The 26,247-nt window shown below is 42.9% G+C and overlaps 1 protein-coding gene across 1 annotated transcript; it reads left to right on the plus strand.

Annotated features, from left to right (window-relative positions):
* The first annotated feature begins 5,178 nt into the window (after positions 1-5,178).
* On the plus strand, positions 5,179-25,911 carry LOC140069227 (NACHT, LRR and PYD domains-containing protein 12-like). Its single transcript, XM_072114686.1, has 7 exons — positions 5,179-6,273; positions 13,078-13,245; positions 15,972-16,139; positions 16,305-16,472; positions 19,699-19,773; positions 19,861-19,920; positions 25,259-25,911. Coding segments are annotated over exons 1-5 (1,554 nt in total). The 5' UTR covers positions 5,179-5,224; the 3' UTR covers positions 19,700-19,773; positions 19,861-19,920; positions 25,259-25,911.
* Positions 25,912-26,247: the final 336 nt, after the last annotated feature.

Raw genomic sequence — 26,247 nt, forward strand, 5'->3', positions numbered from 1 at the left:
GTATATGCTCTATATACTGAATGTGTGTGTATTTCCCATATGTGTGTAAATGCTGTATATACTGAATGTGTGTGTATTTGCTGTAAGTGTGTATATACTTTATGAGTTTGTTTATACTCCGTGTATTAGTTTATAAATGTATATGAGTGCATAAATGTGTGTGTATAAGTGTATACTTTTGTGTATATATGGGTGCAAGTATATGAGTTTAGAACTTTATGTGTGTGTCGGTATATGTAAATAAATGTGGGTAATTGTATAAACATGTCTGTATAAGGGTACATTCACAAGAACGTATGGGGGTGAGGCGGCTGTATATAGCTGTGTTACTGCTGGGATAGTGGAAAGGAAGCAGGAGGACGTGTGTGTACGCTACACTTAGTGGGGGCCTCCACCAGATTTTGCGCCATGGGGCCCCCACCAACCTTAATCCGGCCCTGCTCTATGTACATGTTCAAGAGAGGCCTGGGTGACTTTCTGGAGAGAAAAAATATCAGGGGTTATGGGGCAAAACATTTGTTTAATTCTTATAGGTTGGACTTTATGGATGTGCATCGTTTTACAGCTTTATATACTATGATACTATGAAAACAGTTCAAAGCAACCAATCAGAGCTCAGCTTTAATTTTATAAACTGATGCAAGAAAATGAAAGCTTAGCTCTGATTGGTTGCCATGGACAATTGGAATAACTTTGCTCACAGACACTTTTAACCAATCTCCACCAAAGGGTTTGATTGTTATGATTACCATCATCTACATGATCACCTACATTTATTGAGAATATGTACAGAGGAGAAAATATGTATTATATACAGGTTTCCTCCCCTCAAAGAATGGAGATGCACACTTCAACTCAGAGACACATAATTCCCACAAAGTCAGGAGATTCAGGATTTATGTTGCATGTTTTTCATGATTCTGTCACTCCCTTCACTTCCCCGACAGAGGGCACCAACTTTTTTCTGGTGCAACTTTAACATAGGACATGCCCTAATTTGTGCTGCAAGATGCCTAGTGCAGCTGTGCCACAAAAGAGCGCAATTGTGGTGCTGACACTTTGTGTGCAAACAGTTTGTACCTAAAAGAACATGCAAAGCCTGACTGAAAACTGGTGCAAGAACCTCTGTAAATGTGTCCCAACGGATCTAAGAACACCAGAATTCCTGCTGGTTGATAGCTGGTCAAATACAAATTTCATGCAATAAAATGCTAACTAAATATATATAAAACATACAATGATATTTTCAGAATTTGTAATTATATTTTGTCTCTTCAAGTTGAAGCATAATGGTGATAAATATAACAAACTCCAATCTTTCTAGGTGAGAAAACAGGCAATATCGGCCTTGGATCAAAGACATTTTGGCCATTGTATCTATCTATCCTGGGTACCTCAACCACGTTTGCAGGTTTGGACACATGGCCCTTACAAACCTACAAATATCAGTGTCCACCTATTGTATCCGCACTACCCCTAGGCAGATATATCCGAACCCATCCGCTGTCTTATGTCCCCACAACTGTACACCTCTTGAGTCCCATTCCACATATTCTGTGGCAGCTGAGGTGTGCGTGTAGATGTTCTGTGGCAGCTGAGGTGTGTGTGTAGAGGTTCTGTGGCAGCTGAGGTGTGCGTGTAGATGTTCTGTGGCAGCTGAGGTGTGCGTGTAGAGGTTCTGTGGTACCTGAGGTGTGTGTGTAGAGGTTCTATGGCAGCTGAGGTGTGTGTGTAAAGGTTCTGTGGCAGCTGAGGTGTGCGTGTAGAGGTTCTGTGGTACCTGAGGTGTGTGTGCAGAGGTTCTGTGGCAGCTGAGGTGTGTGTGTAGAGGTTCTGTGGCAGCTGAGGTGTGTGTGTAAAGGTTCTGTGGCAGCTAAGGTGTACGTTTAGAGGTTCTGTGCAGGGGCGTTACTACAGCGGTAGCAGCTATAGCGGCCGCTTTGGGGCCCGCAGTGTCAGGGGGCTCCGTCATCCGACCTGACACAATAAAGAATGGAGGATGTGCACCATTATATCTATATTGTACTGCACACGTCCAGCATAATCTGTGTATAACATATACTGTGATGTATATATGCAGTATCTGTGATGTGTATAAGGTGTCTGTATACACTGTATGTATGTTGCACATGGCACCTTATGTATGTGTATATGCACATGAGTGTATTTATATGTGATTGTAACTCCCAATGTGTGAGTATACTAATATGTATATGTATAATATGTATATGTATAAGTGGGAAGGAGGGCCCCGTGCAGTAGCCTGCTAGGGGGCCCTGTCTCTCCTAGTTGCGCCACTGGTTCTGTGGCAGCTGAGGTGTGTCTTTAGAGGTTCTAGGGCAGCTAAGGTATGTGTAGAGTTTCTGCAGCAGTTGAGGTGTCTATGAAGAGGTTCTACTTTATTACTTTATTACATTTACTTTATATTTCAAAAAAAAGTTTTATTTTATATAATTCTTTATACAATAATATGTACATATTTACAATAACATTAACATGTATATATATATGTACACATACATATATTTACATTTATACATATACGTGTATATATACATATTTATATACATACTTACATACAAGATACATACATACACACACATATATAGTATATACATACACGCAAATCTATATATAAATATATATCGTGACGTGCGCCGGCATTGGCACACACTAAGATGTCAGCGAGTGGTACACTTTTTTTCCTAAAAGCATTATTTTGGAGGCAGGGGCTGCAGGCTATATACTACAGGGAGCTGGCGGGCTATACACTCCAGGGAGCTGGCAGGCTATACACTACAGGGAGCTGGCAGGCTATACACTACAGGAGGCTGGCAGGCTATATACTACAGGGGCCGGCAGGCTATACACTACAGGAGGCTGGCAGGCTATATACTACAGGGAGCTGGCGGGCTATACACTCCAGGGAGCTGGCAGGCTATACACTACAGGGAGCTGGCAGGCTATACAGTACAGGAGGCTGGCAGGCTATATACTACAGTGGGCTGGCAGGCTATACACTACAGGAGGCTGGCGGGCTATACACTCCAGGGAGCTGGCAGGCTATACACTACAGGGAGCTGGCAGGCTATACAGTACAGGAGGCTGGCAGGCTATATACTACAGGGGGCTGGCAGGCTATACACTACAGGGAGCTGGCAGGCTATACACTACAGGAGGCTGGCAGGCTATATACTACAGGTGGCTGGCAGGCTATACACTACAGGGGGCTGGCAGGCTATACAGTACAGGGGCCTGGCAGGCTATATACTACAGGGGGCTGGCAGGCTATACACTCCAGGAGGTTAGCAGGCTATACACTCCAGGAGGTTAGCAGGCTATATACTACTGGGGGCTGGCTGGCTATATACTATACTATATTTATTTATATATCTATCTATCTATGTATATATGTGTGTATTCAGATAGATATATATATGTGTGTGTGTGTGTGTGTGTGTGTGTGTGTGTGTGTGTGTGTGTGTATTCAGATAGAGATATATATATATGTATTCAGATATATATCTGAATATATATACTGATATATATTGATATATATACACTGATATATATATATATACACTGATATATATATATATATATATATATACTGATATATATATATATATATATATACTGATATATATATATATATACTGATATATATATATATATATATATATATATATATATACTGATATATATATATATATATATATATATATATATATACTGATATATATATATATATACTGAGATATATATATACTGATATATATATATATATATATATATATATACTGAGATATATATATATATATATATACTGAGATATATATATATATATATATATATATATATATACTGAGATATATATATATATATATATATATACTGAGATATATATATATATATATATATATACTGAGATATATATATATATATATATATACTGATATATATATATATATATACTGATATATATATATATATATACTGATATATATATATATACTGATATATATATATATATATATATATATATATATACTGATATATATATATATATATATATATATATATATATATATACTGATATATATATATATATATATATATACTGATATATATATATATATATACTGATATATATATACTGATATATATATATATATATATATATATATATACTGATATATATATATATATACTGATATATATATATATATATATATATATATATACTGATATATATATATATATACTGATATATATATATATATATATATATATATATACTGATATATATATATATATATACTGATATATATATATATATATATATATACTGATATATATATATATATATATATATATATATATATACTGATATATATATATATATATATATATATATATATATATATATATACTGATATATATATATATATACTGATATATATATATATATACTGATATATATATATATACTGATATATATATATATATACTGATATATATATATATACTGATATATATATATATATATATACTGATATATATATATATATACTGATATATATATACTGATATATATATATATATATATATATATATATTCTGAGATATATATATATATATATATTCTGAGATATATATATATACATATATATATATATATATATTCTGATATATATTCAGTAAGTGGTGTTTAGTGCTAGACTTTACTTTTACTTACTTAGTGAGTGATAAAACAAATGAAATATGTGGGTTAGATGGACTTTTGGGAACCGAGGGGCGTGAAGAGTAAAACTGCGTCACAGAGCAAGGGACACAGCAAACGCTCCTTGCTCCTGAGCAGTGAACTGGATCCTCATTCTGTGATGCGGCCGCGGATGAGTATGCAGCATGAAGCGGCTGCAGTCACGGCGCACACACAGAGTATTTGGCGCCGCTCAGAACGGATACGGCGCATGCGCAGAAGAGCGGCGCCATCTTTGAAAATAAGTCATTCTGCGCATGTTCGGCCATGCCGGGATGCCAACCAGGACGGAGACAGCCGCCGACAGGGGGTGCTACCACGGTCTTCACAGTCAATTATCACAGTAAGCCAGCATTATTTTTAATGAAGATGGTAGCCGAAAATATCATTTTTTATACATGGTAATGTTTTAACAGTAGATTTATATGGTGGCATAACCCCTTTAATGGTTGTTCTGTTCTGATGACCAGTCGCCCGACCAGACTGGCATCAATAGATTGTAGGGATTTCCAGCGAATGGTAGAAATCACTGGATTCTTCACAGAAGAAAGAAAGATTTACTTTGATAATTTCTTCCGTGACCCTGAACTGGCAGAAAAGGCTTTTACCTATGTGAGGCAGAATGACACATTGTACACGTTCTGTTACCTCCCGTCCTACTGCTGGATCATCTGTACAGTATTATCCAGGAGCTTCCAGACCACAAGTAGTGACCAGCAGGTCTCATTATTACCCAGAACCGTGACACAGCTCTTTGCCATATTTGTCGCCAACATCCTGTCCAATCACAGCCTGGAGAAAAGTGGCGCCCAGAAGCTCCTGCAGTCCATGGGATGGATGGCAGAACATGGGGTCATGAATCACACGATTATATTTGATGATCGGGATCTGGAATCTTTCCATGTGGACAATAAGTCAAAGCTCTTATCAAGTTTCCTGATGGAATCGGAGGAACCTGTGTCCTATTCCTTCTTACATCTCACTGTCCAGGAATTCTTCTCTGCCTTTGTGCATTATGCCGATTATTCTCCTGAGAAGTTACAGGAATCACTAGAGAAAGCCAAATCCTATCCTGATGGACGAGGTGAGATGTTCCTCCGCTTCCTGTGTGGTCTATCAGATGCCACCACCAGGTCACTACTAACCGGATACCTGGACACACGAGCAGCTCAGGCCTCCAGAGACGTCATCACTTGGCTGAAGAACTTCATTACAGGAGGAGGAGGAGAAGAAGAGAGGCTGGAGGAAAGTGAATATAAAAAGCGACGTCTTCTCAGAATGTTCTTCTATCTGTTTGAGACCCGGAATAAGGTTCTGGTGCAGGAATCATTACAATCGCACAGAACATTGGACCTTTCTTATGTGCCCTTGTCGGCTCTAGACTGCACCGTGTTATCATTCATCATGGAGTCCTGCTCACATATAGAAGGTCTCCATCTATCTAGATGTTCTATAGATCCTGAGGGATTAGAAAGACTTGCACCAGGATTACACAACCTCCGGGATCTGAGGTAAAAATCATCCAGATTATTATTACACCGGGATACACAGTAGCCAATAGTAATAGTAGTAATGGTAGTGATAGTGCCCCAGGTGGTAATAAGGGGACACTGTATCTGTGTATCTAAACTAATCATGTCACACACTGGGGCTTATTTACTAAGGGCCCGTGGACGCATTTTTGTTGGGTTTTCCGACGGTTTCGGGGATCGCGCCGTGGAATGCATCGCACGCGATCGGATTTTGGCGCATTGGCGCCGGCTTTCATGCAACACAAATCGGGGGCGGGCCGTTAGACAATCCGACGGATTCGGACAACACACGGGATTTAACATTTAAATTGTGACTCATCCAATGCACTTGCATGCACCGGGAAGAAGATGGTGAACTCCGGCGGACCTGAGTGCAGGACATCGGGCGCACGATCTTAGTGATTCGCGGCAGCTGTGCAGGATCGTCGGACAACACACCTCGGGGATCGTGCAGGGACGGGTAGGTAAATGTGCCCCATTGGTTGCTGAGCTGTGTATCAAATCCTGTCCTGTGTGATACTGTCTGCTGTGTATCTAATCCTACCATGTCTTATGCGGTCTTTGATCTGTGTATCTAATCCTATCCTGTGTGATACTGTCTGCTGAACTGTGTATATAATCCTATTGTGTGTGATAATATCCGCTGAGATGTGTATCTAATCGTATTGTGTGTGATACTCTCTCAGTATCGCACATGACAGGATTAGATACACAGATCATGAGAGAGTATCACACACAATACGATTAGATACACATCTCAGCGGACATTATCACACACAATAGGATTATATACACAGTTCAGCAGACAGTATCACACATGACAGGATTAGATACACAGATCATGTCTCCTGAGCTGTGTATCTAATCCTATCCTGTGTGATACTGACTACTATGCCATGTATCTAATCCTATTCTATGTGTTACTGTCAGCTGATCTTTGTATCTAATCCTGTCCTGTGTGATACTGTCTGCTGAGCTGTGTATCTAATCCTATCCTGTGCGATACTGCTGAGACAAATATCTCTTTACTCGGATGTGATGTGTGTCCAAATCATTGTATAGTACGAGCTGCTCGGTGAATCTCTCAGACCTTCACATGTTTGAGAGAATTCCACTTTATTTAGTCAAGAGGGAGTTTTTATAGGTTCTTGGGACAAAGGAACCTACTGAGCATGTCCGCATTCCAATTGCGTTTTTTCCGAATCCGTCAGGTTTTCGCTCGGCCACTCCCACCGATTTCTGTCGCATGCATACCAGCGCCGATGCGCCAAAATCCGATCGCGTGCGCCAAAATCCCGGGGCAATACAGGGAAAGTCGTCGGAAATATTCGGGTAACATGTCATGAAAACGCGAATCGGGCCCTTAGTAAATGACCCCCATTATGATCACAATCTTTCCCCAGTGATGCTGCAAGTGGTAAGAGTAACAATGTCCATAGCAGCATCGAGATACACAGATTCATGTTCCGTAGTCTCTGGGTCCTGCGCTCTTCTTCTTCAGCTGTCGCAGTCTCCTTGTAGTTTCTACACGTGGATGTGTCAGAGGTATTTGGGATGACCCTTCAAAAGACTTCTCAGGTTTCACATCAGGACCATCTCATCACCCAGGTGCAGGTCCTCTGCTCTAGCTACTTTATCAGGTTCTGAAACTAAAACAGATACAGGCAGTCCCCGGGTTACATACAAGATAGGGTCTGTAGGTTTGTTCTTAAGTTGAGTTTGTATGTAAGTCGGAACTGTATATTTTATCATTGTAATCCTAGCCAGAACTTTTTTGGTCTCTGTGACAATTGGATTTTAAAAATGTTGGGTTGTCATAAGAACCAGGAGTAACACTAAAGCTTCATTACAGACACATTTGATAACTGTTTCAGCTGCTTATTGTAGCCTAGGAGTAAAGTACAATAAATTACCAATATCCAGAGGTCCGTTTGTAACTATGGGTCGTATGTAAGTTGAGTGTTCTTAAGTAGGGGACCGCCTGTACTTGGTTATGCATCTGAGAAAAATGTTTCTGCAGGTTTTGGACACCCCACCAATTCTCTATGACACCTCTAAACAACCTTAGGGAAGTATATGTTCATCCATGGGGCAATTATATAAAACAACCTCAGTAGGTGAAAAGCCTATTTAATCCCTAGAACTGTCATCAACTATATTATTACCCCAATAGAGATTTGTACTTTAGTCTCTAGAATAAGTGGACTAACGTATTCCTCGATCCCTGGCTGTGGTCTTTGCTTTAGTTACAGGATAGGGTTCAGATTACCCAGAAAAGAGGTCCACACACACAAGCACATGTTCATAGCTACTTACCTTTTGTAGCTGTACTTAGCCAATCTGCAACCTCTGGAAGGGGTAAAGCGGCTTCGGGGTGTATATATGAGGGTCTTCACTACTCTCCCTACATTGTACTAAGCACATATAAACATACTTGTGTAAATGGACAGTAGCAAAAGTGAATCTACGTGATACTCAACACTTATCCACCACGGAGCATATAGAGTCTTAGGCTATATTCACACTAACGTATGGAGGACGTATATACGGCTGACGTATATACGGCCGATATACGTCCTCCATAGACTGCAATGGGCGCATGGCGCCCTACGGGAGCGGTACGGTGCTGCACACGTGCGGCACCGTACCGCTCTGTACCCGGGAAAAAGATAGGACCTGTCCTATCTTTACCCGTAGTACGGCGCCGTTCGCCATTACTTCCTATGGAGAGGGGCGGGGGTGAGCTGCGCTCACCTCCTCTCCCTGTGCACTGCCGTTGCCCGCTACGGTACGGTGCGGGCGGGCAACGACAGTGTGAATATAGCCTTAGACTGGTGTCTCACCCTGTGGGTGCACTGAACCATCGTAGGGTAAAAGGCCCTTGGCAGACATTGCTTGTCACCTCTTTGCCATAGTCCACCCTCCATCCATTGGGTCCCAGTGTTACTCCAGTCTTGCTTCCTCACCTGTGAGTATAGATAAACCTACTGGGCCAGCGAGGGTCACGGACTGTACTGATCCAGGCTCCTTTCCCCTAGGCTTTCTGGTAACCAGTGGTCACTTCATTTATTAGAGCTTTAAAGATTTTACCTTCTAGTATGGACCTTTATGTATCACTAAGGCCTCTATCAGCTATTTTAAAGTCTCATAGTTGTTAATGTACTTACTATATCAGGTCGGGAATCTTAAGAAATCCAAAAAAAGTCACATTCTTACCCTCTGCCACTTTACCCCCCTCCATCAGTGCCCTCACCTCCGCCTCCTGTACAGACAGGTAGGTCAGGAGTGGTTCTGCTGCTGTTACCTCATGTTGTGTGACCGCTGCACATCTGATGTAGAATTAACCTCATTCCTGGTTTCTAAAGCCATCTACAAAAAAACTTAAAATGCAGATTAGTGATATATTCAGGTTAGACATATTAAAATATAACTGGTTCATTTATCATTAAATACAACCCGTCTACCTCATGTCTCCCCCCTTTGAATCTAGTGAAAGTAGTGGAGCTGGATTCAATGTAATACATCATGAAGAAGGCACATTGTAACCGAGGTTTCTAGTCATGAAGAGGTGAAATAGTAACAGGATAGTCCAAAACTACTACAGAAGCTTTATATACACAGGCAGCAGTAGGATACAAAACCAAGAAGGGTCCAGGTTGTCATGTGACACACAATCAGCAGCTTCCGGCCGGTTTCCTCTCCTCTGAGGTGCTTGGCTTAAACTTAAATGAGAACAACAGAAAATGAGCAATATACTGCAGAAGAACACAGTTTTGGGACCAATGCTGTATGATAGGAGACGTACAGCATACAAATTCCTTAGACCTTATTATAAAACTATACAGTCATAATAGGGGCACATACTGGGGGCACATGCTGAGGGACAGTGTTACTGAGCAAAAGCATCACTAGAGCCAGTGACGTAGGAGGCTTCTAGGAGTGTTATACCTTTTGCCTAAAAAGCTCCTAATAATAATCTCAGTCATAGCTGCGGAATAGGACTAATAGTGTAGGGTCATGGGAAGGTTTTACTCCTGGTTAAACCATTAGAATTACAGAAGTTGCAGCGAATCAAACCCAAAATCTGCTTAGGGCCGTCAGGGTTATCAGTCCTCAGTAATGAACACACATTCTCATTGTTCCTTTTGTCTTTTAACATTCCAACACTTGTCCCCCTCCTCCTCCTCCTGTGTCCCCCTCCTTCTCCCTGTGGTGTCTGTAGTACTATGTGTCTCAGCATGCCAGGATAACAAAGAAGGAATCTAACACACCATTGTAACATCTAAGTTCACTGTATCATCCTACACAGATTGCTAAAACTTTTGACCACACCCTTCAAACTTTAGGTGTATTTATAAAGTTTTACACTACATTTCTGATGTTATTAAACATTCATCACAAGGAGTCTCACGTCCAAACCTGCAATGAACAATCTCCACGATTGTGTGCTGGACTTTCCTCACATCTGGCAACTCTGATGAAATACCATTAGCTCTATACATGATATAGGCAAAACAAATCTTTATATCTTTGCCATAATCTGCAGGACTGTATAAAGTAATAAACTCCTAGAACATCTACAGTATCTGGCAAGGGTCAGCTCAGGGAATCCAATTGGGACTGCACAACCGTCCAGGAGCTCTCCCCACAGAAGTCCAAGGTCCGTAACAAATATGTTACTACCCAGTTTTTGGACTTTGAAGTTCTGAGAGGTGACTCTTAGATAAGCAGCACAGTCTCCTACATTTATTCCCTGGGTACTATATCTTAGTTGTCCTCTAAAGTTACAGCATTCGCCAAATACAGTTAAATACAGCTGAGCGGACTGTGGGTGCAAATCCAAAGATCTTTAGGCAATGCATCATTCTCCATACCACTGGTCTACTAAAGTATATCAAAGTGAGAAACATCTGCCCCCTACAGGAGAAACATCTGAAGCTGTAAATGGAGTATTAACACTATTCTTTGTTCTGTTGGGAGCCCACACTTTTTCTTATCTAGTCATGACTGGATGTATTCCAGTGTGGGGGTTGGGTCTAGGTGCCACACTGTACATGTCTCCCACCAGTCTGGGTGTTTCTATACACTCTGCAATTCATCCACCATTTTAGGGTGGAGGTAGAACTTTTCCTGAATGTTGTCTCTCTCTTTTGTCTGTCCAACTTTTTTCGTTCGTCATCGTCATAACACTCATACAACACACGATTTCCTATGTTTCTTTATAACCTCCTCTGGTCACTTCCTCTGTAACTTTCTTCTATCCACTTGCAATTTCCGTCGTATCATTATCATGCAACCAGCCTTTTGCTCTTTAAAGAACCTTTCCATTTGCTAACTTCCAAACAACCATCTTTTGGCATTCTTTGTCCTTTTCAACATTCTCTGACATCCTTTTACAGCCTCTTTTCCCTCTCTCTCTCACGATCTGTACTGCGGGTTTCCCTCCAAATTGCCTCTCATCCTACCTAGCAATTTTCCCATAATTTTCTATATTATCTCTAGTGCCGACACACACACAGTCTCTCTTCCTTAGGGCAGTTTTAACCACTTTTATTTGATTTTTTCCTAAACTTTTGGCCGTCAAGTATGACTGAGCTAGTCCCTTTCCTTCAAGCAGATTGGGATCCTACCACAAAAAAAATGTATAAAGTCTGACTGTCCAAACTCAGTCTCCTTTGTCTCAAGTGAATTACGATCCACCAACTACTTTTCAAGGCTGACTCTTTAGTTAGGGGCTATTCTAGGATGTTACTTTCCTAAAACTAGTACAGTACAGTATCACAACAAAGCGCTATCAAACACACATGTTCAAACTCACACAATACCCATATACACTACCACACATCACATGGAGTTTTCAAAATAAAATAACAAGATTCTTTGGACTGGGCAATATAGGCATGCAACTCACCGGACATGGGACAATCCAAACAAGGAGAGACAGAGCAAATTGTAAAAATAAGCTTCCTACCTTTTTGTGCAGCTGCATGGTCTGTCTGTCCTGAAAGGATGATCCCCAAATTGTCCGATAGGCGTCATGCAAACCCTGTCCCTGTTCGGACGCCAATTTGTTAGAGAAATATCTCCTTACTCGGATGTGATGTGTTTCCAAATCATTGTATAGTACGAGCTGCTCGGTGAATCTCTCAGACCTTCACATGTTTGAGAGAATTCCACTTTATTTAGTCAAGAGAGAGTTTTTATAGGTTCTTGGGACAAAGGAACCTACTGAGCATGTCCGCATTCCAATTGCCTTGAATAGGATGTATCAGTGTAAAATGATCTTTGTGCGCGGGGGATGGTACTATGCATAGAGGCAATGTAAAGATACATAGGGGCAGATTTATCAAGCAGTCTGAAAGTCAGAATATTTCCAGTTGCCCATGGCAACCAATCACAGCTCAGCTTTCATTTCACCAGTGCTCATGAATATTTTAAAGGGGAGCTGTGATTGGTTGCCATGGGCAATTGGAAATATTCTGACTTTCAGACACTTGATAAATCTGCCCCATAGTGTGAGAACACAACAGAAAATGGATTCTATTCCCTCACAAGCTGTGTATCTAATCCTATCCTGTGTGATACTGCCTGATGAGCTGTGTATCTAATTCTATTCTATGTGATACAGTCTTCTGAGCTGTGTATCTAATCCTCTCCTGTGTGATACTGCTGAGCCGTGTATCTAATCCTCTCCTGTGTGATACTGCTGAGATGTGTATCTAATCCTCCCCTGTGTGATACAGTCTGCGGATACGTCCCTCACATCTCCTCTTATTCTTACAGTTTGTCCCATAATAATCTCCCGGACACGTCCTTCGTCCCGTTGGCTTCTGTAATAAGGAATAATCCGGACCTGAAGACACTGGACCTGTCTGGTAACCGCCTGGCTGGTCCTGACCTCAGTGTCCTGCTGGAAGCTCTGTCCGGTCTCCGCAGGTTGGAGAAATTATAGTAAGTATAAGATATAATGAAGTTTCTCTGGGTAATAGACACTTTGTATCCATCTCCAGTGTGATACTGCTGAGCTGTGTATCTAATCCTCTCCTGTGTGATACTGCTGAGCTGTGTATCTAATCCTCTCCTGTGTGATACCGCCTGCTGAGCTGTGTATCTAATCCTCTCCTGTGTGATACTGCTGAGCTGTGTATCTAATCCTCTCCTGTGTGATACAGCTGAGCCGTGTATCTAATCCTCTCCTGTGTGATACTGCTGAGCTGTGTATCTAATCCTCTCCTGTGTGATACTGCTGAGCTGTGTATCTAATCCTCTCCTGTGTGATACTGCTGAGCTGTGTATTTAATCCTCTCCTGTGTGATACTGCTGAGCTGTGTATCTAATCCTATTCTGTGTAATACTGCCTGCTGAGCTGTGTATCTAATCCTATCCTGTGTGATACTGACTGCTGAGCTGTGTATCTAATCCCATCCTGTGTGATACTGCCTGCGGAGCTGTGTATCTAATCCTCTCCTGTGTGATACTGTCTGCTGAGCTGTGTATCTATTCCTATCCTGTGTGGTACTGCTCAGCTGTGTATCTAATCCTCTCCTGTGTGATACTGCTGAGCTGTGTATCTAATCCTATCCTGTGTGATACTGACTGCTGAGCTGTGTATCTAATCCCATCCTGTGTGATACTGCCTGCTGAGCTGTGTAACTAATCCTCTCCTGTGTGGTACTGCTCAGCTGTGTATCTAATCCTCTCCTGTGTGATACTGTCTGCTGAGCTGTGTATCTAATCCTATCCTGTGTGGTACTGCCCAGCTGTGTATCTAATCCTCTCCTGTGTGATACTGCTCAGCTGTGTATCTAATCCTATCCTGTGTGATACTGACTGCTGATCTGTGTATCTAATCCTCTCCTGTGTGATACTGTCTTCTGAGCTGTGTATCTAATCCTATCCTGTGTGGTACTGCTCAGCTGTGTATCTAATCCTCTCCTGTGTGATACTGCTGAGCTGTGTATCTAATCCTATCCTGTGTGATACTGACTGCTGAGCTGTGTATCTAATCCCATCCTGTGTGATACTGCCTGCTGAGCTGTGTAACTAATCCTCTCCTGTGTGGTACTGCTGAGCTGTGTAACTAATCCTCTCCTGTGTGATACAGTCTGCTCAGCTGTGTATGTAATCCTCTCCTGTGTGATACTGTCTGCTGAGCTGTGTATCTAATCCTATCCTGTGTGGTACTGCCCAGCTGTGTATCTAATCCTCTCCTGTGTGATACTGCTCAGCTGTGTATCTAATCCTATCCTGTGTGATACAGTCTGCTCAGCTGTGTATGTAATCCTCTCCTGTGTGATACTGTCTGCTGAGCTGTGTATCTAATCCTATCCTGTGTGGTACTGCCCAGCTGTGTATCTAATCCTCTCCTGTGTGATACTGCTCAGCTGTGTATCTAATCCTATCCTGTGTGATACTGACTGCTGATCTGTGTATCTAATCCTCTCCTGTGTGATACTGTCTTCTGAGCTGTGTATCTAATCCTATCCTGTGTGGTACTGCTCAGCTGTGTATCTAATCCTCTCCTGTGTGATACTGCTGAGCTGTGTATCTAATCCTATCCTGTGTGATACTGCTGAGCTGTGTATCTAATCCCATCCTGTGTGATACTGCCTGCTGAGCTGTGTAACTAATCCTCTCCTGTGTGGTACTGCTCAGCTGTGTATGTAATCCTCTCCTGTGTGATACTGTCTGCTGAGCTGTGTATCTAATCCTATCCTGTGTGGTACTGCCCAGCTGTGTATCTAATCCTCTCCTGTGTGATACTGCTCAGCTGTGTATCTAATCCTCTCCTGTGTGATACGGTCTGCTGAGCTGTGTATCTAATCCCATTGTGTGTGATACTGCCTGCGGAGCTGTGTATCTAATCCCATCCTGTGTGATACTGTCTGCTGAGCTGTGTATCTAATCCTATTGTGTGTGATACTGCCTGCGGAGCTGTGTATCTAATCCTATCCTGTGTGATACTGTCTGCTGAGCTGTGTATCTAATCCTATTCTGTGTGATACAGTCTGCTGAGCTGTGTATCTAATCCTATCCTGTGTGATATGACCTGCTGAGCTGTGTATCTAATCCTCTCCTGTGTGATACTGCTCAGCTGTGTATCTAATCCTATCCTGTGTGATACTGACTGCTGATCTGTGTATCTAATCCTCTCCTGTGTGATACTGTCTTCTGAGCTGTGTATCTAATCCTATCCTGTGTGGTACTGCTCAGCTGTGTATCTAATCCTCTCCTGTGTGATACTGCTGAGCTGTGTATCTAATCCTCTCCTGTGTGATACTGCTGAGCTGTGTATCTAATCCTCTCCTGTGTGATACTGCTGAGCTGTGTATCTAATCCTATCCTGTGATACTGCTGAGCTGTGTATCTAATCCTCTCCTGTGTGATACTGTCTGCTGAGCTGTGTATCTAATCCTCTCCTGTGTGGTACTGTCTGCTGAGCTGTGTATCTAATCCTATCCTGTGTGATGCTGACTGCTCAGCTGTGTATCTAATCCTCTCCTGTGTGATACTGTCTGCTTAGCTGTGTATCTAATCCTATCCTATGTGATACTGTCTGCTGAGCTGTGTATCTAATCCTATGCTGTGTGATACTGTCTACTAAGCTGTGTATCTAATCCTCTCCTGTGTGATACAGTCTGCGGATACGTCACTCACATCTCCTCTTATTCTTACAGTTTGTTTGGTAATAATCTCCCAGACACGTCCTGCGTCCCGTTGGCTTCTGTAATAAGGAATAATCCGGACCTGAAGATACTTGTCCTGTCCTATAACCGCCTGCCTGGTCCTGACCTCAGTGTCCTGCTGGAAGCTCTGTCCGGTCTCCGCAGGATGGAGAGATTACAGTAAGTATAAGATATAATGAAGATTCTCTGGGTAATAGACACTTTGTATCCCTCTCCTGTGTGATACTGCTGAGCTGTGTATCTAATCCTCTCCTGTGTGATACTGCTGAGCTGTGTATCTAATCCTGTGTGATACCTCCCTCACATCTCCTCTTATTCTTACAGTTTGGGTTATAATGATCTCCCAGACACGTCCTGCGTCCCGTTGGCTTCTGTAATAAGGAATATTCCGGACCTGAAGATACTGGACCTGTCTGGTAACCGCCTGGCTGGTCCTGACCTCAGTGTCCTGCTGGAAGCTCTGTCCGGTCTCTGCAGGTTGGAGGAATTATAGTAAGTATAAGATATAATGAAGTTTCTCTGGGTAATAGACACTTTGTATCCCTCTCCTGTGTGATACTGACTGCTGAGCCGTGTATCTAATCCTCTCCTGTGTGATACTGTCTGCTGAGCTGTGTATCTAATCCTATCCTGTGTGATACTGTCTGCTGAGCTGTGTATCTAATCCTCTCCTGTGTGATACTGCTGAGCTGTGTATCCAATCCTCTCCTGTGTGATACTGCTGAGCTGTGTATCTAATGCTTTCCTGTGTGATACTGCTGAGCTGTGTATCTAATCCCATCCTGTGTGATACTGCTGAGCTGTGTATCTAATCCTCTCCTGTGTGATACTGCTGAGCTGTGTATCTAATCCTCTCCTGTGTGATACTGCTGAGCTGTGTATCTAATCCTATCCTGTGTGATACTGCCTGCTGAGCTGTGTATCTAATCCTATCCTGTGTGATACTGCTCAGCTGTGTATCTAATCCTCTCCTGTGTGATACTGCTGAGCTGTGTATCTAATCCTCTCCTGTGTGATACTGCTGAGCTGTGTATCTAATCCTCTCCTGTGTGATACTGCTGAGCTGTGTATCTAATCCTCTCCTGTGTGATACTGCTGAGCGGTGTATCTAATCCTCTCCTGTGTGATACTGCTGAGCTGTGTATCTAATCCTCTCCTGTGTGATACTGCTGAGCTGTGTATCTAATCCTCTCCTGTGTGATACTGCTGAGCTTTGTTTCTAATCCTCTCCTGTGTGATACTGCTCAGCTGTGTATCTGATCTCCTTTGTGATACTGTCTGCGGAGCTGTGTATCTAATCCTCTCCTTTGTGATACAGCTGAGCCGTGTATCTAATCCTCTCCTGTGTGATACTGCTGAGCTGTGTATCTAATCCTCTCCTGTGTGATACTGCCTGCTGAGCTGTGTATCTAATCCTATCCTGTGTGATACAGCTGAGCCGTGTATCTAATCCTATCCTGTGTGATACTGCTCAGCTGTGTATCTGATCTCCTTTGTGATACTGTCTGCTGAGCTGTGTATCTAATCCTCTCCTGTGTGATACTGCTGAGCTGTGTATCTAATCCTCTCCTGTGTGATACTGCTGAGCTGTGTATCTAATCCTCTCCTGTGTGATACTGCTGAGCTGTGTATCTAATCCTCTCCTGTGATACTGCTGAGCTGTGTATCTAATCCTCTCCTGTGTGATTCTGTCTGCTGAGCCGTGTATCTAATCCTATCCTGTGTGATACTGCTGAGCTGTGTATCTAATCTCCTGTGTGATACTGACTGCTGAGCTGTGTATCTAATCCTCTCCTGTGTGATACTGCTGAGCTGTGTTTCTAATCCTCTCCTGTGTGATACTGCTGAGCTGTGTATCTAATCCTATCCTGTGTGATACTGACTGCTGAGCTGTGTATCTAATCCTCTCCTGTGTGATACTGCTGAGCTGTGTATCTAATCCTATCCTGTGTGATACTGACTGCTGAGCTGTGTATCTAATCCTCTCCTGTGTGATACTGCTGAGCTGTGTTTCTAATCCTCTCCTGTGTGATACTGTCTGCTGAGCTGTGTATCTAATCCTATCCTGTGTGATACTGTCTGCTGAGCTGTGTTTCTAATCCTCTCCTGTGTGATACAGCTGAGCTGTGTATCTAATCCTATCCTGTGTGATACTGCTGAGCAGTGTATCTAATCCTGTCCTGTGTGATACTGCTGAGCAGTGTATCTAATCCTATCCTGTGTGATACTGCTGAGCTGTGTATCTAATCCTCTCCTGTGTGATACTGCTGAGCCGTGTATCTAATCCTCTCCTGTGTGATACTGTGTGCTGAGCCGTGTATCTAATCCTCTCCTGTGTGATACTGTGTGCTGAGCTGTGTATCTAATCCTCTCCTGTGTGATACTGCTGAGCTGTGTATCTAATCCTCTCCTGTGTGATGCTGCTGAGCTGTGTATCTAATCCTCTCCTGTGTGATACTGCTGAGCTGTGTATCTAATCCTCTCCTGTGAGATACTGCTGAGCTGTGTATCTAATCCCCTCCTGTGTGATACTGCTGAGCTGTGTATCTAATCCTATCCTGTGTGATACTGCCTGCTGAGCTGTGTATCTAATCCTATCCTGTGTGATACAGCTGAGCCGTGTATCTAATCCTATCCTGTGTGATACTGCTCAGCTGTGTATCTGATCTCCTTTGTGATACTGTCTGCTGAGCTGTGTATCTAATCCTCTCCTGTGTGATACTGTCTGCTGAGCCGTGTATCTAATCCTATCCTGTGTGATACTGCTGAGCTGTGTATCTAATCCTACCCTGTGTGATACTGTCTGCTGAGCTGTGTATCTAATCCTCTCCTGTGTGATACTGCTGAGCTGTGTATCTAATCCTCTCCTGTGTGATACTGCTGAGCTGTGTATCTAATCCTCTCCTGTGTGATACTGTGTGCTGAGCTGTGTATCTAATCCTCTCCTGTGTGATACTGCTGAGCCGTGTATCTAATCCTCTCCTGTGTCTGCTATTTCCGGAAGATTCTCCCTAATAATCTATAAATATACAATGTATACAGGAACCAAGTCCAGAAATCCTATAATAACCGTCCGCCATAAATATAGAGGAGAGGAAGATACAGAATCATCTCATTATTAGGAGCTGACTATAGCGCCCCCCAGAGGTCACATCCAATATTCCAGGACTGGAGAGGAGACACTGAGCTGTGGATGACGAGCCCCGGCCTTGTCCTTCTCTTATCTCTGTGATCCGGTAATACATGATGGGGGCACCCTGCACCCACATATCATCTCCAGCACCCAAAGTCTTACAGGACAGGAAGGTGCAGAGTTATTCCCCATCACCTCTAGGGGGCGCCGTATATACACCCCCCTGACAGCCCTGTGTGATAATATAGGACCATAATGTCATACATATAAAGCTCCACAAGTAACACAGAAGTGATAGGACAAGTGATAATAACCAGGAATCACCGGAGCACAAGGAAAAAACCTGTGAGATGTCAGAAGTTTATGTGCAATTAATTGTTATTAAAGGGGTTATGCCATCTACTTTTTTTCCTTGGAGTGCTGCTTCCTCACTTGCTACAGCTGAATGGGGTTTGTGTCAGAACCTTTTTTAAGACCTGCACCCGCTTTACCTCTACATGTTGCCGCTCTACATCATTTGTTTTCTATCTTACACATCTATTACCACTTAGTTTACATCATGCCATATGCAATCATTTTTTGAAGGCAACAAGTCAAAATTATTACACGGATGATGAAGAATCTTTGACCATATCAGAAACTACAATTTCTTCTTTACAGGTAAATGAAAACATTTTTGAGTAATTTGTCATGTAAGTTTGATTATTAAATTAACTAAATGTCTATTCTTTTAACTACATCTTCAAGCTGTCTCAGCAAGGGGAATCAAGCGAGGAAGACCCTGGCCACGGTCCAGAATATGATGCGGTAATTGATATTTATGCTTCTTCATATGATGCTAGAGTTTAAAGGGGTTTTTTCCACGATTCAAAGTTAGGCCCTATCCACAGGATCGAGCCTAACTTGCTGATCCTGTGGATCGGACCTAACTCGATTTGTGGGAAAACCCCTTTAATAGCAGATTGTTAGATTCATAGCTCATTTTACTGAACAAGAAGCACACAATTTCATCTACTGTGCAGTGGTAGTGCTGGGCTATAGCAGGTTAGTGCCCATTTATTGAGATGGCTGCTGAGCTACAATACACATAGGAAAGGCCAATCTGCTTCCTGCACAAAAGCTGTTAAATTAGCAGATTAAAGGGGCTATGTGAGACACCACTACCCCCCAAAATTAATGCCATGCGTAGTGCATGTGCAGTGTGTGTTAAGTTTATGTGCATTGTGTACAGATTGGGGGTCATTTACTAAAGGCCCGAATTTTACCGTTTAGCGCCGATTTTCCCTGAATTGCCCCGGGTTTTCGGCGCACGCGATCGGATTGTGGCGCATCGGCGCCGGCATGCACGCGACAGAAATCGGGGGTCGTGGCCGTCGGAAAACCTGTCGGATTCGAAAAAACCGCCATATTTTTTTTAAAAAATGTATCGCTTGACATGCAGTTACCTGCACCCAGGCTAGCTTGGTGAACTTCAGTGAACTCCGACGGACTTCAGCGCAGCAGCGACACCTGGTGGACAATCGGGCGCACTACCTTAGTGAATCGCCGGAAGACACGAACCAGCATCGGAGAACCCGTCGCTGGATCGCGAATGGACCAGGTGAGTAAATCTGCAGTGTATAGTATGTGTGTACAGAGTATGTGCAATATGTACAGAATATTTGCAGTGTGTACTGAGTGTATAATGTAGGTTCAGTGTGTGCTAAGTGTATGTGCAGTGTGTGCTGAGTTTATAGTATATGTACTGAGTTTATAGTATATGTGCAGTATGTACTGAGTTTATAGTATATGTGCAGTATGTACTGAGTTTATAGTATATGTGCAGTGTGTACTGAGCGCAGTGTATGCTAGGTGTGTGTGCAGTGTGTACTGAGTGTACAGTGCATGTGCAGTGTGTGCTAAGTGTATGCGCAGTGTGTACTGAGTGTATAGTGTATGCGCAGTGTGTACTGAGTGTATGCGCAGTGTGTACTGAGTGTATGCGCAGTGTGTACTGAGTGTATGCGCAGTGTGTACTGAGTGTATGCGCAGTGTGTGCTAAGTGTATGCGCAGTGTGTACTGAGTGTATGTGCAGTGTGTGCTAAGTGTATGTGCAGTGTGTACTGAGTGTATAGTGTATGTGCAGTGTATGCTAAGTGTTGGTTCAGTGTGTACTGAGTGTATAGTGTATGTGCAGTGTGTATCGAGTGTATAGTGTGTGTGGAGTGTGTATTGAGTGTATAGTGTATGTGCAGTGTGTATCGAGTGTGCAGTGTGTATTGAGTGTATAGTGTGTGTACAGAGTGTACGGTGTATGTGCAGTGTGTGCTAAGTGTATGCGCAGTGTGTACTGAGTGTATAGTGTATGCTCAGTGTGTACTGAGTGTATGCTCAGTGTGTACTGAGTGTATGCGCAGTGTGTACTGAGTGTATGCGCAGTGTGTACTGAGTGTATGCGCAGTGTGTACTGAGTGTATGCGCAGTGTGTGCTAAGTGTATGTGCAGTGTGTACTGAGTGTATGTGCAGTGTGTGCTAAGTGTATGTGCAGTGTGTACTGAGTGTATAGTGTATGTGCAGTGTATGCTAAGTGTTGGTTCAGTGTGTACTGAGTGTATAGTGTATGTGCAGTGTGTATCGAGTGTATAGTGTGTGTGGAGTGTGTATAGTGTGTGTGCAGTGTGTACTGAGTGTACGGTGTATGTGCAGTGTGTACTGAGTGTATAGTGTATGTGCAGTGTATGCTAAGTGTGTGTTCAGTGAGTACTGAGTGTATAGAGTGTGTTCAGTGTGTACGGTGTGTGTGCAGTGTGTACTGAGTGTACGGTGTGTGTGCAGTGTGTACTGAGTGTACGGTGTGTGTGCAGTGTGTACTGAGTGTACGGTGTGTGTGCAGTGTGTACTGAGTGTACGGTGTGTGTGCAGTGTGTACTGAGTGTACGGTGTATGTGCAGTGTGTACTGAGTGTACGGTGTATGTGCAATGTGTACTGCGTGTACGGTGTATGTGCAGTGTGTACTGAGTGTATAGTGTATGTGCAATCTATGCTAAGTGTGTGTTCAGTGTGTACTGAGTGTATAGTGTGTGTGTAGTGTGTACTGAGTGTACAGTGTATGTGCAGTGTGTACACACTGCAGTGAGTACACACTGCACATACACCGCACACTCAATGCACACTGCCCATACACCGCACACTCAATGCACACTGCCCATACACCGCACACTCAATGCACACTGCCCATACACCGTACACTGGGTAACCACTGCCCATACACCGCACACTCAGTGCACACTGCCCATACACCGTGCACTGGGTAACCACTGCCCATACACCGTACACTGGGTAACCACTGCCCATACACCGTGCACTGGGTAACCACTGCCCATACACCGTGCACTGGGTAACCACTGCACATACACCGTGCACTGGGTAACCACTGCACATACACCGTGCACTGGGTAACCACTGCACATACACCGTGCACTGGGTAACCACTGCACATACACCGTACACTGGGTAACCACTGCACATACACCGTACACTGGGTAACCACTGCACATACACCGTACACTGGGTAACCACTGCACATACACCGTACACTGGGTAACCACTGCACATACACCGTGCACTGGGTAACCACTGCACATACACCATACACTCAGCACACTCTGCACATACACTGTGCACTAAGTGTACGGTGTATGTGCAGTGTGTATTGAATGTACGGTGTATGTGCAGTGTGTATTGAGTGTACGGTGTATGTGCAGTGTGTACTGAGTGTATAGTGTATGTGCAGTGTGTATCGAGTGTATAGTGTGTGTGCAGTGTGTACAGAGTGTATAGTGTGTGTGCAGTGTGTACAGAGTGTACGGTGTATGTGCAGTGTGTGCTAAGTGTATGCGCAGTGTGTACTGAGTGTATAGTGTATGCGCAGTGTGTACTGAGTGTATGCGCAGTGTGTACTGAGTATATGCTCAGTGTGTACTGAGTGTAAGCGCAGTGTGTACTGAGTGTAAGCGCAGTGTGTACTGAGTGTAAGCGCAGTGTGTACTGAGTGTAAGCGCAGTGTGTACTGAGTGTAAGCGCAGTGTGTACTGAGTGTAAGCGCAGTGTGTACTGAGTGTAAGCGCAGTGTGTACTGAGTGTAAGCGCAGTGTGTACTGAGTGTAAGCGCAGTGTGTACTGAGTGTAAGCGCAGTGTGTACTGAGTGTATGTGCAGTGTGTGCTAAGTGTATGTGCAGTGTGTACTGAGTGTATAGTGTATGTGCAGTGTATGCTAAGTGTTGGTTCAGTGTGTACTGAGTGTATAGTGTATGTGCAGTGTGTATCGAGTGTATAGTGTGTGTGGAGTGTGTATTGAGTGTATAGTGTGTGTGCAGTGTGTACTGAGTGTACGGTGTATGTGCAGTGTGTACTGAGTGTATAGTGTATGTGCAGTGTATGCTAAGTGTGTGTTCAGTGTGTACTGAGTGTATAGAGTGTGTTCAGTGTGTACTGAGTGTATAGAGTGTGTTCAGTGTGTACTGAGTGTATAGTGTTTGTGCAGTGTGTACTGAGTGTATAGTGTTTGTGCAGTGTGTACTGAGTGTAAGCGCAGTGTGTACTGAGTGTAAGCGCAGTGTGTACTGAGTGTAAGCGCAGTGTGTACTGAGTGTAAGCGCAGTGTGTACTGAGTGTAAGCGCAGTGTGTACTGAGTGTAAGCGCAGTGTGTACTGAGTGTATGTGCAGTGTGTGCTAAGTGTATGTGCAGTGTGTACTGAGTGTATAGTGTATGTGCAGTGTATGCTAAGTGTTGGTTCAGTGTGTACTGAGTGTATAGTGTATGTGCAGTGTGTATCGAGTGTATAGTGTGTGTGGAGTGTGTATTGAGTGTATAGTGTGTGTGCAGTGTGTACTGAGTGTACGGTGTATGTGCAGTGTGTACTGAGTGTATAGTGTATGTGCAGTGTATGCTAAGTGTGTGTTCAGTGTGTACTGAGTGTATAGAGTGTGTTCAGTGTGTACTGAGTGTATAGAGTGTGTTCAGTGTGTACTGAGTGTATAGTGTTTGTGCAGTGTGTACTGAGTGTACGGTGTGTGTGCAGTGTGTACTGAGTGTACGGTGTATGTGCAGTGTGTACTGAGTGTACGGTGTATGTGCAGTGTGTACTGAGTGTACGGTGTATGTGCAGTGTGTACTGAGTGTACGGTGTATGTGCAGTGTGTACTGCGTGTACGGTGTATGTGCAGTGTGTACTGAGTGTATAGTGTATGTGCAATGTATGCTAAGTGTGTGTTCAGTGTGTACTGAGTGTATAGTGTGTGTGTAGTGTGTACTGAGTGTACAGTGTATGTGCAGTGTGTACACACTGCAGTGAGTACACACTGCACATACACCGCACACTCAATGCACACTGCCCATACACTGCACACTCAATGCACACTGCCCATACACCGTACACTGGGTAACCACTGCCCATACACCGCACACTGCCCATACACCGTGCACTGGGTAACCACTGCCCATACACCGTACACTGGGTAACCACTGCCCATACACCGTACACTGGGTAACAACTGCACATACACCGTGCACTGGGTAACCACTGCACATACACCGTGCACTGGGTAACCACTGCACATACACCGTGCACTCAGCACACTCTGCACATACACTGTGCACTAAGTGTACGGTGTATGTGCAGTGTGTATTGAATGTACGGTGTATGTGCAGTGTGTATTGAGTGTACGGTGTATGTGCAGTGTGTACTGAGTGTACCGTGTGTACGGTTTATGTGCAGTGGGTACTGGTCCGGGAAGAGGCTTTTTTGTGGTGTTAGCCACAGTCCGGTTAGGAGGGGTGTTGGTATGATCCACAGTTTGGCTTGGTTTGCAGGAAAACGGGGGTCATTGTTTGGCATTGCCAACTACAGTTTGGTCTGGGGTATATGGTGGCATCTGCAACAAGGGGTGAAGCGGGTCACCGGCGACAGGGTCAGTCCTATGGTTTGAACTTTCTGAGGAGGCGAAGAAAAGGATTGTGTATCCCTTGTTTACTGCATGATGTAATATTATTTTTACTGCCACAATTTGCTATTTCTGTGGAGAAGATTCTGACTCGGATGATTATGACCGCGGGGCAGATATATCGCTGTTAATATTTTAACTTTTATTCTTCCACACAGAGCATTGCGTCTGGCCTCATATCGCTGTTTTACCCAGATCCAAATGGACAATACACAGGTTTCCAATATTACTTTGATGTTAATCCAGATTTATTTGATATGGACCTAAACTTCTGAGGCTGGTTTGATATGTTTTTGCATGACACTTTTATGTTAAAATTTTTAAATAAAATGTGTTAAGATTCTACATAAGTTTCTGTTTATTTATTTTATAGTCTCTTCTATTTTATACTCTTGTGGTGTTTCCAATATATATTTTAACCTATAGTGTAATAATATGCAAATTTATATTTAAAAATATTCTAGACCATATTTTAGCTGTAATTGTTAGTGAAGGGTAACAATTGTGATAACAAAGTGTGCAATATTGTTTAATAATAAAACTTTATTACCGGGTTGTGATCGGATACATGTCACATAAATATTCAAACATTTAGTAAGAATAGTTTTGGTTTGACTGGCAATCACAAAGAGGGTACATTACACCACAGGTGGTTGTCCACTCCTATGCTCTGTCCATTCAAAGGAAATCTACCATCAAAATCCATCATGATAAAATAAAGTGCACTTACTCATAGATCCAGGCACAGGGACTGTGGTAATCTTCCATCTAAAATGAACTTTTATATTTATGCCAACGATAGATGGGGATTTTTACAGAGCTCCTCCATGCTGTAGCTCCACAGGCTGTCACACTATAATATAATCCCTCAGCACTTCCCCCTTCCTTTGCCTGATGTAATATCACACAGTAGGAGGAGGGAAGTGCTCATTCACAGTGTAACAGCCTGTAAAGCTACAGAACAGAGGTTCTCTGGTAACTCCCGCAGGGACACTTATAGCTCATAATTATAAAAGTTGATATTAGAAGGTAGGAGACCACAGATAACAAATATAAGATGATTACCACAGTCACAGTGCCTGGATCTATGAGTAAGTGTTCCTGGTATATCATGATTAATTTTGATGGTAGATTTCCTTGTAAACGG

This window comes from Engystomops pustulosus, chromosome 7 (assembly GCF_040894005.1).
Source record: "Engystomops pustulosus chromosome 7, aEngPut4.maternal, whole genome shotgun sequence".
Classification (NCBI taxonomy): domain Eukaryota; kingdom Metazoa; phylum Chordata; class Amphibia; order Anura; family Leptodactylidae; genus Engystomops; species Engystomops pustulosus.